We start from the raw sequence: 17,651 nt of genomic DNA, 5'->3' as shown, positions 1-17,651 counted from the left end.
AGGGGTGCAATGCTGATCGCGGTAGGAGCAGCGCAGAAAGGGTGGTCAGTTGCCCCTTGAAGTGGAGTGAACGTGGTGCCGACGCTGCGCTTGTTACTACAACCTTGCTTTGGAAAATGCTGCAGGTGACGATGCAAACGCGCTTGACCGCCGCTTTCGTTAATTTTGTCAGCAGTATATTTCAACGCATAGCGATGCACGCGATTTTATTAACGTCTTCGGACAGTATATACATTTCTTGCCACCACATTTAGCTGTTCCAGTATTCGCTGTATTCATCTAGGCATTCGCTATAGACGTGTCACACAGCGTTTGTTGTCTTTATTTTTTCGTCATAGCCCTTGCTGAAAACTGGCCATGCGATAGTTTTTTTTATTGACATCAACACATAAGTGTATTCACGACGTGCTCGGCGGGTCACCAGCAGGAAAGATGAGCATTCGAGCGAGCTATGCCGTTTTTCTAAATGGAGATGTGACAAATGCTTGTGTTCAGTACAAAATGAGAAAAAGACAAGCCAATCGGGGAGCTTTTGATACGCTTAATTAGGGTTTAGGAGTTTTTAATTTCGCGACCAATAGCTTTATTTTGATTATTGCTACACTAATTATTTTTATTTTGGTTAATATAATCTTCTGCCAGGGCGTCTCCCGTACGACTCACTCTCGCTATTTTCGCAGTACGAGTACAGTAGATGGCCTTTTTTTTTTCGAAAACAACGGGCAAAATGTGGATGATATCCCGGCATAAATGGTATGTGGCTGATACTGGAATGCCACTTATGCTCAACGACCAGTGAGCTGGAATTATTCCACATTTCTAGTTTTATAGCCTCGCTTTCTCATTCCGTGAAATAGAGAAAGCATTTTCGCTAGTATGGCAGCTCGAGACATCAGGAGTGAATACGTGTATCAAAAGAACATTGTGGGTTCCTGAATATGACAATAAATCTGAGCACACTTGTTCCCTTACAACCTTGCACCGGGCAGAAATCTCTGCAAGGACGGCTTGACGACGCAGCACGAAGGCGAATCCGATCGTCGTCTTTTTAACAATTTAAGGGACCGCCTCAAAGCTGAGCGGCGCGTAAAAGACATTTCATACAGCTTCAGAACTTGAAATTTTTTCAATGTCCACTGATCAACAGGTACAATACGGCTAAATGCACTGAACAGGACTTTTTCCCCTGTCTTTCGTGAACAGCTTCCACGCAATGTCTTGGGTACTTTTTCTCTTCTATAAAACGGAAAATCCGGGACCCTCTGCTTCGCACGGTTGTCGGAGCTCATGACACCCCTCAGGTGTCCACAGTGCCGCAAATCTAGCATTCATGCAGAGAAACATCGTGTGGCGACGCAAACAGGGCTGCTTCTTGCGCGTGCGCCACGCATCGCGCCGACGCGGCCGCCGGCCGGAGTACCACAACTCCCAGAGTGCATCGCGGCGGCGGTGGCGTAGCGCAACTGCTTGTGAAATCGGTCTATTAGCAACGGCCTACACAGCACATGCATATCCGCTTTGTTGTGGTGTATCGCGCCGTCGTCTGGCCACTTGGCGGCGACAACGTGAGCAACAGACGTATGGCTTTATGAGCAACAGATACATTTCTCTCCAGCTTGGAAATGTTTACAGTACACAGAAAAATGCACTAACATAACATAACATAACATAACATAACATAACATCAAAGAAACGGGACTGCAAGTCTTAGCAGTTGACACAGGAGGCACAGATTTCAGACAGTCGAACTGAACACACGCTCCCCGCCTGGTAGGGGGTCTTCGTGCTCTTCGGCACTGGCGCTGGAAATGGTCTCATGTTCCTTGCCACGCAGGCACTACAAGTGGCCATGTGATCTGCCGAACCGCAGCTGTAGCAAGTCTTCTCCAGATCAGAGGGACGTACATGGCCGCGTTGCAATTGCCGCTGTTGGTCTGCCCTGAAGACATGAGACGCTGATAGTTCTTCAGCATGGCAGAAGGCAAAGACTTTTTGCAACTCTCAAGGCTCGTTCAAGGGTGAGGTAGAATCCTTCATCAGAGGTTGTGTGTTTGTAGAACGTTGCACTCGGTTTCGACGCGAGAGCGGTCAAAGTCACGCAATGAGACTTGTGTAAAAGTGTCCTTCAATCGGCTAACACTTCACAGAACACTTTTTGCACATATACAGTATATACAGACAGTATATAGATATGAACTGAAGAAAAAAACACAGGACAAAATACATGATTGGAAGGGTATAGAAACCTTCCCCAAGGAAACGAACAGTCGAAAATTCAACATTGGCTTCGTCATACAAAGTCCATGGCGCTTCAAAGTTGACAAGCTGCAACTCAAAGCGAGAGATTTTTTGAAACCTCTCAATCAAGCATGCACTGAAAATACGATTAATTGTCTGCTCGTTGACGTTCTATAACTTCGTCGAGCTTCTTTTGCCAGAATATGCCGTTCTTTTCTATGTTGAGCATTAGTTCAGGAAGACTCAGGTAATCTGCGCATGGGGAGAAAAATGGAAATGGTTAGGCAACACATTTTTGGCTTTCTTCAGTCGTGAACGGTTACTAATATAGCGTTATGAATCGTGCACATGAAAACAGCAACTCACAATACTACCGACCAGTGCCGGCCTTGGGAGTGTACTACTTTTTGGGCATTGGCACAGGGCATCACGTGTAGGGAGTGAACGGTCTGCTGTCTCGGTACGCGTGCTTTAATTTTAAAGGGCAGCTGCAGCACTTTTTTGAAAATTTCGCGATATTCAAGGATTCAAATCTATGTAAGCTGTAGGTAAAGCATGCCAAGTGTTTGTTTTTGCACTAGCGCTTAAAATAGTGACGTAATCGACGATTGAAATTTGCGCTTCTCCTCAATGCACTAGAGGAGTGCAGAAAAACTAAGCGTGACGTCACGGAAGGTATGATTGCAAATCACCGCTGTCGTCAGCCACATCCTGCCCTCACGCTTTAGACGCTGCCAAACAACTCTCGGCAGGGTTCGCCTTCGGTGGCGTTGGTTTTTTTCTTTCAAAGCAGGCATTTGTGCGTTGGAAATGTGCCGATACCTTCGATGACATCATCATGCGCCCCCCCACTTGGCGTTGTGCGCTGTGGAGAAGCTTGCAGGGCGTCGGGATTTTAATAGGCGATTACTTCACTATTTCAAATGCTAGCCCAAAAAGACTTCGCATGCTTTACCTCCAAGTTTCACACATTCGACCCTCTTAAGCTCGCTGATTTCTAAAACCTATGCAGTTTCCCTTTAAGTCCGCCGCTACTGCGCTCCTTCCGGTTCCGTCCTTCAAAATGCTTATACCCAATTCAACAAGGGAGGAAGACTTCAAAGCAGCAGCAACGCTCCTGCATGGTGCAGCTCGCAGCTCACAGCTCACGGGTAGAACAGTCGTTGTACTTTAGCGCGTCTAGCGTTGCATAAAAAGGCAGAAGTAAGACCTTCAGAACTGGAGTATTTTATTCATTTGTGGAGCTTACGATTTACTTCATCGTGCTGTGCTGCCATCATGAAACTACTACTCATAGCTGTCCTTGAGGGCAGGAGCAGGTTTCTTTTTTTGACACCTTGGCCACGACGGTCATCTTGGCCACGACGGGTGTTGCTGCTACAATACTACTGTGTTGAGATCATCATCATCATCATCATCATCATCAGCCTAACTATGCCCACTGCACGGCTAAGGCCTCTTCCATGCGTCTCCAATTAACCCTGTCTTTTGCCAGCTGCGGCCACCGTTTCCCCGCAAAATTTCTTATTCTAATCCGCCAAACTAACTTCCGGCCGCCCCCTGCTACTATTGCCTTCTCTTGAAATCCACTGGGTTGCCTTTCACGACCAGCGGTTATTTTGCCTTCGCATTACATGCCCCGGCCAAGCTCATTTCTTCCTCATGATTTCAACTAGTACGTCATTAGCCCGCGTTTGTTCCCTCGCTCACTCCGCACCCTTCCGGTCTCTTAACGTTACAGCAATCGATAGCTCCTGTGCTGTCCTCAACATAAGCTCAAACCGTTTCGTTAGACTCCACGTTTCTGCCCATTAGTAAGTATCGGTAAGGTACAGCTGGTGTATGCTATTCGCGTAAGGGATCTGATGCTTGTCCTTGACCGATCTTCATGACAAACCTGAAATCAGTCTATAAGCACTGGAGACATAAAACTACAAAAATGTGTAACTCGACGTACAGTCGTCCAGGCACCTGCATAAAGTGTAGTAGATCAGGTAGTAAACTTGCATCATTTACGAATGACCTACAGCTCGGAACAAGGACATATTATGCATGCCCATTCCAATGGATTGTGTTCAACTCCCCTTGTTTTTGGAATCTATGTCTGGCCACCCAAGCAGAGGCGCTGGCCGTAAGTGCACAACAGATCACTGCGCTCGAGCGCTCTGGACAGCTGTGTACACGACTGTACACATTACGGTCCAGCTGGAAAAGCATGCAATGAGAGTAAGATGTCTCAAAGAAATACTAAGATCCCTTAGGCGAGAAACCCCCATGGCTTTGCAGTTTTTTCAGCAAGCTGGAGCATATTTTTTGCGGGCGGATTGCACGCATTTGTCAACACGCCTCAATAAAAGGTATGTTTCTGTTTAAAGAAAAGTTTCGGCAATTACTGACAGTTCCAGGCAAGTATTATTCGCGCTACCTCAACAAAATTTGCGATGTTTGGTAAGTGCAGTTTTATTTTTTCATGTGCGGAGTCAAGGCGCTTGAAGGGTGCTTGCTTGTGGTAACAATCTCGGATACCACAAAAAATCGAGCAGAAATTGCGAGCTCAAGTAATCGCAGCTTACCGGTCCAAAGGCTGAAGGTGTCTTGAACGCAGTTTTCGATAAACGCAAGCTGAGACCGTGGCATAGCATCCGGCGTGCGGTCAATGAATGCTGGTTTCGTGACTCGCATTCGGAGCTGCTTTTCCTTGTTTCCCTGTGAGCAGAAAAAGGTCACGTCGTCCATACCATGGCAGGAGATCGAGAATGCGCAAGCCTTTCCCTGTCCACTTTTTCTCCCTCAATTTTGAGAGAGTACAGGAAAAATACAGCTGCTGTATACTTTTCTCTTGAAGGATAATAGTAAACTGCCATTCATGATCTGGGAGAACCTGCCATATGCGCTCCACCCCATTCTTATTCCTCTAGTTATTTCTAGCGTTAAAAGATACTTGGCTCTCAACATAAACGGCGCCGGCGTTGTGGCGATGTGCGGGGCGGTTTGCTGGGATGTGTCGTTGACTCATCCTGTGCCGACCTTAGCATACAGCGATACGCTATCCGCCTGGCAGCAGAAGCTGCGCGACTATATTGTTGCTAGTTTTCCAGCTGCGACGCTGCCCCTCCCCGGTGACTTGCGTGCGGACCCGAAGGGGCACGGGTCTTCTTCTGGCGGAAATAAGTTTCTTCATCATCATCATCCTTTTTTATTTTTAGCCACAATTTTGAGTTCTCCATAATGCAACACGCTTGTCAAGTCATATTTGTTGCATGAAGAGGACAGCCACGGGGTCAGAAGAGCAAGAACACGCACCTGATTCCATAACTCCCCACAGATTCTCTGCGCCCACTTGACGCTGAGTTCCTGCTTTCTGGCCGGGTTAGAGATGTCGGCGCATTTAATCAGCATTATTTGCACGGTCAGAATGTCCTGCGAAGAAATCGGCAAATTAAAATGTGCATTAAGGCCAGAAACCGAAATTCCGAGGTGCAGTATTTACCAGATGGCACGTGAGCGTGCTGAGGCTTTTTGCTTAAGAACAAAAACGACTATTGTCTTGGATCAGAGAGAAAGCAGGCTCCTAGCATGCGCACAGTAGATGTTTGGGCGGACATGACGATATAAGTACATCTATGTCGTCCTCAATAAACCCAGTCGCGAGTCTGCGCCAGTCTGTCTTCTCGACGTTGTTTTTCTTACTTTTTTTGTCCAGTACCCGTTTAACCACGTTCGGAGCTAACCACGAGCTGCAGTACTAAGCACCCTTAGCAAAAACTAATACGTTTGGAATATACGGAGGTCTATTTAAAATGTATTTTAAACATATTTTGTATTCATGAATGCACTAAAAATATGTAGGAAATACGTTTCTGAAATTTCATGCTTGGTATTCGAAATATATTTTTAAAATGTGCCAAAAATACCTCACTTAAAGCATACTTCGAGCACTTTTCAAATACATGAAAAAATATGCATGCAGTTTTAGCATCTTGTCAGTGTATTAAAAGTGCATTTTCGGAAATATGAAATTAATTCATCGAAAGTATACTTCAATTCTAGAAAACGGGCAGCCCTTGTAAACGTATATGTATGCAGTTTTAGCATCTTGTCAATATATTAAAAGTGAACTTTCGTAAATATGAAATTAATTCATCCGAAATATATTTCAATCCTAACAAACGGGCAGTCCTTTTAAACGTCTTTGCACACTTCTAGCTGCCATGAACAGTCGAGTGCTCGAAATCGTGTTTCGGGAAATGGCATTTGCGTGTCGTCAATGTATTTGAAGTGTACTTCCGTTAATACGTAATTAATTCGTCCAAAGAACACTGAAATTCTAGCAAATTGGCAGTCCGCATTAGCATATTTGCAGCGCACTACAAGCTGTCGTTGAACAATCTAATGCTAAAAATCGAGTTTCGGGACATCGCATTTTGGTGCTGGCCATCTATTTAAAGTGTACTTTCGTAAATACGCAATTAATCCGTCTGAAGTATATTTAAATTCTAACAAATGGGTTGTCCGCGTAAACATATTTGCATTACGCTTCAAGCTACCGTGGAACAATCTAGGGCTCGAAATGACGTTTCAGCGAAGAGTGAAAACTTTCCCTTTCTTGTCATCCTTTCGTTTATGGTAACTTCTAGCAGGAAGGTGATCACCACCCCTGCTACACGGGCGCTTCGAATGCCTTCCAGCCGAATGTCATCTAACGATGCTACACGTGTTCTGTCTAAGGGAGTGCTTGAAGATAATATTACGCCAATGAATATTAACCGCGTCAGCATGAAATTTCCCCGGGAGTGCGCCGACGAGGACGACTGCACTCATACTGTTGTTTACATCGCTTGTTTACATAACATAAAACGCAATCTGCGCTTTGGTTCTAATAAACAATCTCTTTTCTTTTTTACTGGTTGTACTCGTGATTGTTTACGCAGTGCTACAATGTGTGGGAAGCGATGATGCGATCGCACGCCTGAGAAAGCCGGGTTGTTGGCATCGCGCAGGACTGGCGCTTCTCGCTTCTTGTCCCGGCTTTCTCCGACGTGACCAGTACTTTTTTTTAAACTACTTTATCCAGAAGTATGTATGGCGACTGTTCGCTTTAACTGAAACGGCCTAACTTGTTATCCACAAGCTAGCGACGGCGACGACTGCTGCTGGCCGTAAAGCACGGCTCGGCAGTCTGGGTCACACCGGCGATTCCCGTTCATCGTACGCGTGCCCTGCGATGTAAGCAATAGTTGATTTCAGGTCACTGTTGCCAAAACTACACCTGGTGACCATTTGCATTCGCTAAAGCTTCTGATTCGCTCTTCACAACGGCCGAAATCACAGATCCAACCCTGCGAACTCGCTGGGCCTAGTCGTCGCGGAAGGGAACAGAGCCGTCGTCGATAAAAACTGATTTGGCAAGCGCTGATCGCTGGTGAGTGTTCAGGTATGCACACGTGAAATATAGCCGTTCGTTTCGCTCATTTAGAAGCGCGAGCATGCACACACCGCCGCCTCATCACCGTGCTCTCGCTCAGCCGCCGACAAGGCTGACCGTCCGCCGACCGGATTCGTCGGTGTCGTTGGCCTGAAAAACGTGTCCCTCTAGAATCATATTATAGTAAACTAGATATTTCACTATAATTACATGCTGTTGTTCAGCGTGATATATACTGTCGTTGTCGGACTAGTGTGACCGCCGTCGTCGTCGTCGCTGTACACTGAAAACGAGCTGAGGCTTTCGAATGCGTTTCGAAAGTGTCGTGCAGCACCGCGGCAGTCCATCGAGTCCGAATGTCATTCCTATTCTCGAATGCCATTCCACTCAATGTCATTCGAACATTTCCGTGTGAGAACGTGATAGCATTATACCAGCAAAAGCGCCTTGGGTACTTCTGGGTTCGAATAAGCCAGCGGAAAGGACCCCGTGTGGCAGGGCAGACCGGCTCCCTTACACGCCCATGTATCTTTTGGTTGACAGTTCGACTTCTGACCTGTGCCTGACGCAAGTTTCAACTAGCAATTCCGTTCTCAATTAATCCCAGATTCGAACGCGACCAGTAGGGTACTTCTGCGATAATTTGGAAGCCCACAGTATTTGCGCAAAAAAAGGTATCACCGTGCAAAATAGTGCGTCGCTTTCGCTGGGTATATATACGGCAAGCCAACTATAGCGCTTGTCGTAGGATTTGTTGTTTGCTGTGTCGCTGTCGTCTTGGTATGCTGTATGTAGATATCTGCCGTTCCCATTCAATCACGTGACCTTATAATATCTGACTCCTGTTGATTAATGATAAATACCCGTGTACGATTTGTTCTCCAGTTGATGAATTAACCCGTGTCATTCCATGGAGCCGCCCAGTAGACTTTTTTTTTAAGCCAGAGTAAACACATTTTTAATGTATTAAATGTATATTTTTAGTATATTTCTAATGTATATTTTTACTATATTTTTAATGCATTATAAATATGCTAAGCGGGCAAAAATGTACTTTTCACGTATTTTTAAGAACGTTTAAAATATTATTCCTAGTATACTTAGAAAGCATTCGTATTGCAGTTTAAGCATAGGGACAAAAAAATGCGAAATAAATATGAAATTAATACAATACGTTTGAAATGCATTTTTAGCACATCCTCTTTTCGCTAAGGGCAGTTCCTACAAGAGATGCAAGAGAAATGACTACACTGTCACATGGCAGTATGCAGTACACTATACTACTGCCAAACCACTTGGCTGCGCTGGATAGTTCCTAGCAGTTTCAAAGCGCGATGTAATTTCAGACACTCTTAAGGCGAATACTAAGCAAGCCAGGCTAGAGCGCTAGCCCAGTGTCAACAACTGACAGCAATGTGTCATTTTTTTCCTAGAAACTAAGCTATTATGAGCCGAAAAATTGGCTTAAAGCGAAATGCATGTGGCGCCGGGACGTTCCAATTCATGGAACTGCGGATGATTAACATGCTGTTTCGACGTCGCTGGGCAATTACCGTCAAAATACGAGGGGGACATGCAGCGCGGCGAGCGTAGCCAAGAATGCGAAGATTCTCGTAATTTAAGTAGCGCGAAGCAAACGACGGAAAGAAAGGCTTGGCGTGAAACCGAGAGCTGAAATTTTCACATCTTTCCATGCGCTAAGGCTGCGGGCGGCACAAGCTGAGAGCTGCTCTCTCTCTAAATGTCAATCACTCCAGAGTTTCTCTTGCTGGGTGTCCACTGGCGTCATGTAATTGTCCTTTCCTCTACTTTGTAATCAAATTTTCTTTCAGGCATAAAATGATTACGCTACTAATCTGCTGTTGACCAGCAACCAAAATTTTTTATTGCGAAAGCAATACTACTTGCACTTTGCAGGGTGACCACCATCGTGCCGCGGCGGTGACCACCATTGACCTTCATTTGACTAGGGTGGCTAGACTGGGGCTAGCCACCCTAATTTTACCTTGATTGCATTAGTTGGATTAGATTGGATTACATTAGATTGGATTGACTGGATTTGATTGGACTGGACTGGATTACATTAGATTAGAGCAGATTACATTGGATTGGATTGGATTGGAGTGGATTAGATAACAGTGGATCGGATCGGAATGGATTGGATGGGATGGGATAGGACTGGATTCGATTGGATTGCATTGGATTGTATAACCGATGCATCACCACAAGTCTAACCACAAGCGCCACCACCAGCTACACTACCAGCTGTACCATGGCGTAGGTACGGATATTGCTTTCGCAATTACCGGGCTTAACCAAGCTAAGCCACAGCGAATTTTTTTAAAACAGTTTCCCAACGTTTTCCTTGGTTTCCTTGACTTTTGGCTTCCTTCTTACGAGATGCAGGCATATAGAGGTAAAACACGATTCAAGGCTGCCAGAACGAATGGCAAAGCAGGTTGCCATTTGAAAGGTGGAACAGTCGACTTGTGTTGCAATTGCGTACCTTTTCCTCCACGCTCTGCTTTTGGCGAAACACTCTGAAGTCTTCCACGTGCTCATTGTGTTGTGCCATATCTGTGGCAATTATTAAACCAGTAATCATTTGTCGTGCTTTGTCGAAGGTTTCCTTCTGCATGTTCTTAAAGATGTTGGTCTCATCATACAATATGGTCTCCTTCAAGGCCTCCGAGCAGTGCCAGTACTGCAGAACAGACCTGCGAGAAGGTCAGGTAGTACCTTTTAGTGTTCATAAATGCAGAGTACTATCAGTTCATATCGTTCATATGCTTTTCAGAGCAAACACACAAGTTCCGACGGGTGTCCCTCACCACTGCTCATACTTCGCTTTCCCGGCATGCAGCAGCAAAACCTTCAGGCAGTTAACTGGTGTTCGAGAAGTAATTATGTTTTGTGCGTAATTAAAACGAGAAACGCTGAACGGAAAGACGTACCAGTGACATCTCCCACATTTGGTGGATTTATATAGAGCTTGAGTGCCAACCAGTTACTGCTTGTGAGCGCAGAAATGCCTTTTCACCGCGTTTTCTAAGCACGTAAACCAGCGGCATACTCTAAAGGAGACGGGCTACAGAACAATGGGCGCGACTATAGGCCAGCCACGTGTCAAACTGAAAAAAAAAAAATCGCTTCCCATTCCTTTCTGCGCGTACTCGGTAGGAAACGACAATGTGCGCACAACCTTTAACGTTTGCCTCAAAACAAACAGGACAAAGAAACCGAGCTGAAGCCTACAAAGATCGTAGAGTTCGCACGTGAGGAACAATTTCGCACTCACGTAATATAGCTGCTTCGGAATGAGAAGCGGCTGGCGGCAAATATTGTATGGAATAATCTGCACACGTACTTGTCGTGGTATCTGAGGGCCAGCGGATGGTCGCCCTGTGCAACCAGCGACGCGTTGGAGCGGCCAGGATGTTTCAGGTCGTGTATGACCGCCGCCACCATCAGCATGGACTCTTGAAATTTGTTCAGGATTTCCTGCGGAAAGACAAGCCAAGCCTCAGAAAGCACAACTGTTACGGGGGACGTTGGGCGGGCTATTTTTTTTTTTCTCAGCCTCGACAAACCTTTATCTAAAGCCCCCTTGAATAAGGTTCTTTTAAGTAATATAACTCAACTGAAATGAGCCTCTACATGGCCCCGCATGAGGGGTGGGTTCGAAAGAAACTAACGTCACTGTGAATAGACAAAAAAAAGATGCGGAAACAATACATACGGTAAATTAATGCTTAGAAAGATACAAAGTGCTCAAAGGCTTCCATGGAGATATTTTATTTTATTTATTTATTCGATACTGTCAATCCCATCAGGGATCGTAACAGGGAGGGCATTCAAAGTACAGAGGCACACAAAAAATAGCAATGGTAATTAATCAAAGTACATAAAAAATATGACGAGATTATACATTAGAAGATACGAATAACAAATAAACCAGAATGAGGAGCATGTGACATGATTTTGGCGGACAATAATACCACAAGTGAAAACACAACGGAAGGAATAACTTGGTAATGACATATATGAACTCAATAAATACTAAGATATAAGTAGTTGATTTTCCACACGTGTGCTAAAGGAATTCAATGATGGACTACTAACAATGGATGTGTTCAAGGTGTTCCATTCGCGTATAGCACGAGGGAAGTATGAATATTTGAAAGTGTCAGTACGGAATGAAAACTCGTTTAGAGTGTGTATGTGTTTATTACGTGTTTGTCGCGTTTGTGATTGTGATATGTATCTTGAAGTTGTGACTTTTAATTGATTGTGTACGAGTTGGTACATGGTTTTAAGGCGCGCTAGTTTTGCTCTGTTTTGAAGGGTTAGTAGTCCTGCGTGTTTGATTAGTTCTGTTGGTGAGTCTGTCAACCTGTGTCTATTAAATATACATCTGACCGCCTTCCTCTGCACTGCTTCTATTCGTTTAGTGAGATTGTTAGTGAAAGGAAACCAAACAACATTAGCATACTCTAGAATTGGTCTGACATATGTGTTATACGCAAGAAGCTTTGTTTCTGATGGTGCTAGTTTGAGGCGTCTGTTAAAGAAAAATAACTGTTTTAAGGCGGTTGATGTGACATTGTTAACATGAGAATCCCATCTGAGGTCAGAGGTTAGTGTTATGCCTAAATGTTTATATTCGGACACCGAATCAAGAGGAATATTGTTTAATGTGTACTGAAAATTTGATTGGTGTATCTTTCTGGTTACGGATATGAAAGGTATCGCAGTACAAGACCCAGTTAAGGAATGACGAAGGGAGGGAAACTACGTGTTAACAGCAGAACAAAGTTTCTGTAGCAATCCATACATAAAATTTAACATATTCCAAATGAGTTAAGCATTATTTTTTTTAATTTCTAAATTTTTTTATGATTACACTCGCATTTGGAAGAGCGTTTCAGTCCTCCGGTGTTTGAGAAAGACCACAAAGTAGAAAACCAGAGCGCGCCATGCTCGTATATGGGGCACTCAAAGCGAAGGCACTCATTAATAATGCGAACGCATAATAATATCCCATTAGCAAAACATCCGCATTCCGACGGCGTCCATGGCGCGAAATTCTTCAGTGGCGTCACCAAGCTCTCGAATAACGTCAGCAGTGGACCGCTAGATGATGGTGTCATGTACAGCAAAAAAATAAAAAATTCTTCCGTAGGTGCGGGGAACTGAACCAAGGAACTCAAGATTGCGAAGCGCGCACACAACCCATAGGCAAAATAACTGCGTTACATCTCACCGAATAAAGCTGATTCTAGTGTGCGCATTTCTTGACTATATGATAATTAATAGGCGTGTCGTTATAACGAAAGAAATCATCAATCAGCCTCGCAACAGAGCTCACGATGAAACAATGCTTCCTGATTCAAAGCATGTAAGCAGTCAACTTCCCTTTGCACTTTTTTTTTTTGTTTTGCAGAAGTGCCGCAGAGCTGCTAAAGGAAGGCGATAGAAAAGCATGAAACATCCTGCAGTCCCTATGTAGCACAGACACACGCCACACCTTCTCCACTGCATGTATGCTCTCACTATGTCTTGGTTTTGGCTACTCCTAGGCATACCACAGCCCACTCACAGCACCAAGCTCAGTTAACTTTTGTGTTCGACTCTTGCAGAATAGAGAGAACGAGTGGAACGAGTGGAGGAGGAGTTAGGGGACAAAACCAAAACCAGTTTTTGCAGCCCTACTCGACTACTATAACGCAGTGAAAAAAAAATCTCGCAGGGCGGCTATAAGTGTGTAACGCGAATATTTACAGTGTTAAATGCGGTGTGCGATGCTCGAGGGCACGCACGCATCGCCTAGTGCATTATGCCCCTTCCACACCGTCTCACTACAAGGGTACACTGGCAAAGCTGGCCATAGAAGCGTCTTACCAAGCTGCCAAGTTCGTCTTTCCTCCAAACATAGACATGCTAACGTTCAGATATTAGCATTGCACACTCTTATCCGTCCTGCGGGTTTTCTAAAACAGCGTTTGGCAGTGGATCACTCCCACTTGCCTAAAAAAAAACATCATGAGCCTGCCTGCTCTCTAGCCCCTTCATCACAAGATTCGCGCTTGTGCTCGTGAAGAGCACTCAACAAGCTCTCCTGCTTTTATTAAAATGGAACTACCGGCCTTGGCGGCACTACATTCCGCAAATAAATGCCCGAGTAGTGGCAGCGGAAGAGTACCTATCTCTATAAGGGCATAAACGATGCTAAGGTGGAAACTACTCTCTTTCAAGAAAACTTAGAAAAATAAGACGATCATTTGATAAACACTAGTTTCCAGGAGCGAGTGAATCGGGTTGGAAGAAGCCCAAAGATGTCTTGGTGTCGGTGTCAGTAGCTGAAGGTCTGATCTGGGGCGGTATTCTCCCGGTGTCGCCTTTTGCGACATATCGCATTCGCTCTTCGCTGATTGGCTCGAGCCGCGGGGACGGCGGCGTGACGACACGGACCCGCCTTCCTGCTACGTCATCGTGACGTCGCCCCAGTTTACTACGCTTAGTCGAAAAACGGAATGCGCTGAAGCTATTCGCGCGGGCGACGGGCTACCGTTAGCGTACGAACGCAATCAGCAGTTGCGGCTTTTGCGCCCTTGGCGTGAAAACATGGCGACGTCCTTTCAAGCGAGAGCCGCCCGCTTCAGCCAATTCAGCAGTCCTTGCGATTCCGGTCGGCATGTTTACCGGCAACTACTGGTGTTACTTTTCGCTATGACTTACCTTGCTTCGACGATAAAGTTTAAGCTGCAATTCAGCCTAGTTTTTTAGATACGCTCTCGATTCTGGAGCGCGCAAGCCTAATGGGACCTCCAGCTACACTGCTACCGTCTGCAACTGCCCGAAACGCAGCCGAAACCTAGCACAACCGTCCGGAACGAAAGAAAAATAGATTTGGAGCTTTTTCGCGGTGTTTTATGGACTTGAATTATGTAAAGCGAGTTTATATTAAATTTGCAAATGTTTCTTTGAACATTAGACGTCATGTGATGGAATATATTCTTGCTATAAAAGATACAAAACTACTGCTGCTAGTGGACCAGCAGTGGTAAATTGTCGCTTCTCGGAGTGAATGAATGCACCGCAGACGAAAGTGCCGGCGGCTTTTTCCGTTTCTTCGAGCATCTGTAAGCACTTTTTTAGGCCCCGCCCATATGCGACATGTCGCAAAAGGCGACACCGGCAGAATACCACCCCTGTAAGCGCTATTCTCGAGGCCTGCCTGAGAAATATGAGAAAACTTCAGTGGTTCTGTATATGCTCAAAATTGCACATTATCTGACGGAAACAGGGCAAAAAGCATATGTTAGAGTACTTTTTTTCAACGCCATAGAAAGTTGCAAAATTTGAGAGTTGACAAATCCGTTTCCTCTAGACAAGAAGATCTGCAATCAGAAATACAAAAAGTAGTTGACTGTCAGGGAGCGGTTTTATATTTGTTGCCATTGCCATGCGGTAAAGTATGCATAGGCCTAACCGGAAGTTGCCTAAGTGAAAGGTTACGTGAACACCACAAAAACTAAAAAATGTTAGTGGTACTCAGCCAAGTTAAAATACCCTAAAATACCCTGCAGGGGAAGTTATCTCGTGTTAGGCTAAAAGTGGGCCTCGAAAACAATTTAAGCACAGGTACCGTGCAAATTTACCTGCTTCGCTTCGAGTGGTAAACACTTCCCTCCTTTCTGCGATAAAAGTGCGCAAAAACAAACGTGAAATACACACGGAAACCAACGCTATGTTCCATGGGTTGTCAACTGCGTCGAAACTGAACGGGTTTGGCAATGGCGTACCTTCGGTCTCAATCTTTCCACAAAGTAAACCACAGCTTGCAACACATCTGCACTGTGGGTGCTGTTATGGTAAGGAACGTCTCCGTGTAGGTCTTCCATTCGGTTCAGCCACTTCCAGACGACTTCATTTTTGACTCCTAATATTTTAGCGACGCCCATCTTACCGAACAGGTGTTTACCCAGGAGCGTCAGGGGCCTGCAAAAAAAAAGAGAGAGAGAGACTTAGTTTGTTTCCTGCCAAGTCTTATGCTCGCTCTAGCAGCAAGTTATGCTCAACTGACAATCAAGTTATACTCAAGTGACACTGTTGGACTGCCAGTTTCTATGCAAAAATTCTTCGATGGCTTCACTTCGCTATGGTACTGCTAGCGCGAATTTTTCACGAACCAGATATGCTGCTGCCGATCTCGGCTTTGGCATCACAGCCCCACGAAAGCTTTGCTTTTAGGTGGAGATTTTTCTATTAAGCATTAGCATAGCATTGCTTAGCCGAATGCAGGTGCTTCTAACGCCAACGCAAAGTATTTTTGCGGAAGGCTTATAATTTTTTTTATGCAGTTTGTGTCAATTTTCAATTTTTTACAGCGGCTTTACAGGTCGTGTGATATTGCCGGGAAACAATGCTCGGTTTCTTTTTCGACATCCTTTGAGTATTGCCGTCGGCAGGTATCCTTATCATTTTGTTGGCTAAGCGAAAGGCAACCACAGCACTCCGCAATTGTAACCGTCATGAAGGGTCATCTCTATGATGTTCGGCTTTATGCTCATTCTTGAATCCACCTTATCTTGAGTGGTTTCGGCTCCACGGCTCTGACGTCATGCCAGCAGTGGGGAGGGAATGCTTACTAGAGGCTATCCCAAATGAGCTCCCACAAAGTTTTTCGTGTAAAAAGTCGGGGTGGGGGATTTAGCAAGAATACAACAGAACAGTCATTCAATATTCGTAAAGGGTATAAAGGGACACCTGCGGCAAATTCGTAGGTGCAAAACCACACCCCACTTGCTTCGTACGTACCGCTGTCTAGAAAGGTGTTCGAGTTCAAAGATCTCGAAGTCCCAGCTGCTGTGATCGTCGAGAAGCTCCTGCAGTTTTGGGAAAAGGGGCTCCTAATAAATAGGGAAAGCAGCATTATCGTCATTTGTGCGCAGTCATCTCGTGTTTAGCGTCACAGCGTATTAATAAAACTGCACTGAAAAATGCACACAAACCTCAGCCAACTTTAGCAAAGCAGATTATTAGCAGTTTTGGGCGTCCCTGCTTCTTTTCTCAACCCAATCGCGCGCACTTGGATGGCGGCTAGCTATGTTTAATGTGCGGTTTCAAACTGGAATCTTTCCCCTTGCTTTCAATCCTTCCCTTCTAAGGCTAGTCCGGGGCGTAATTTACTAAATATTTTATTTAGTACAACTAGTAGCATGTTAACCGTGCTTGAAAAAAATTGGCAGTGGTTTAGCACTGGTTAAATCTGGAGGATTGCGAAAGCAACTAGAGAGAGAGAGAGAGAGAGAGAGAAGCGATGGAGAGCGCGCGGTAGCGGTGGCCGGCGGCCCTGCCACGCTAGCTATGCTCCGCTACTGCGCATGCGCGAGCGTGGCGGCGGCACCTCTGAGTCACCCGCGCAGCGACGACGGTGGCGCGCCAGCTGTGCGCAGTGTGACATCACTGCTCCTCGCGCATGCGCAGTATGGCCTTTCCTCAGCTCCGCGAAATGGCTCGGCGACTCGCGTAGTGTTGCTTTCGCAACAAAATAGCGTCTGTAGTGTGCGCACATGTAACACCGCAGAACATGTGTCACTGGAAAGAAGGGCAATCCACACCGCCCTGTTTATTCGTTTTCAAGCCCGCAGAAGGTCTAGGACAGCCCGCACTATAAGTATGGAATGTGGAATGCTTTTAGCTCTCGTCGCTGCGCCATGGATGAGCGTGGCGCTAGAATGGAGCGAACCGAACAGAGAACACCGAAGCAAACCTAGACGAACATTAACAAACCATCAAGTCTTCCTAGTACTGGGGTGAGTGAAGAGAGCGCGCGGCGCGGAAGCGGCTACACACTGCCCTGCAGCTCGAGTGGAGCATGCGCTGTCTTCGCAACCTTTGAGCACTGCGGGAGTTCGTGATTGTTGCGCAATATGCGCGTACGCGCCGCGCCCTTCACAGTTTCCAACGGGTTCCGTGCCGCGCC

The 17,651-nt window shown here is 45.6% G+C and overlaps 1 protein-coding gene across 1 annotated transcript in view; it reads right to left on the bottom strand.

The window, feature by feature from the left end:
* Nucleotides 1-1,585: 1,585 nt before the first annotated feature.
* LOC149365641 (high affinity cAMP-specific and IBMX-insensitive 3',5'-cyclic phosphodiesterase 8A-like) overlaps nucleotides 1,586-17,651 on the bottom strand; it is a 57,716-nt gene continuing 41,650 nt past the window's right edge. The window contains exons 3-9 of the mRNA XM_089544923.1: nucleotides 16,484-16,551; nucleotides 15,469-15,664; nucleotides 11,031-11,164; nucleotides 10,170-10,380; nucleotides 5,542-5,658; nucleotides 4,812-4,944; nucleotides 1,586-2,490 (exon numbers count right to left, since the gene is read on the bottom strand). Coding sequence (XP_089401049.1) covers nucleotides 2,387-2,490; nucleotides 4,812-4,944; nucleotides 5,542-5,658; nucleotides 10,170-10,380; nucleotides 11,031-11,164; nucleotides 15,469-15,664; nucleotides 16,484-16,551 — 963 coding nt within the window. The 3' untranslated portion in view covers nucleotides 1,586-2,386. The remainder of the gene's footprint in view (nucleotides 2,491-4,811; nucleotides 4,945-5,541; nucleotides 5,659-10,169; nucleotides 10,381-11,030; nucleotides 11,165-15,468; nucleotides 15,665-16,483; nucleotides 16,552-17,651) is intronic.

The sequence above is a fragment of the Amblyomma mixtum genome, chromosome 1 (genome assembly GCF_055824585.1).
Source record: "Amblyomma mixtum isolate Tamu chromosome 1, ASM5582458v1, whole genome shotgun sequence".
NCBI lineage: Eukaryota > Metazoa > Arthropoda > Arachnida > Ixodida > Ixodidae > Amblyomma > Amblyomma mixtum.
Note: the sequence above shows the minus strand (reverse complement) of the source record. Positions and strands in the feature narration are given on the sequence as shown.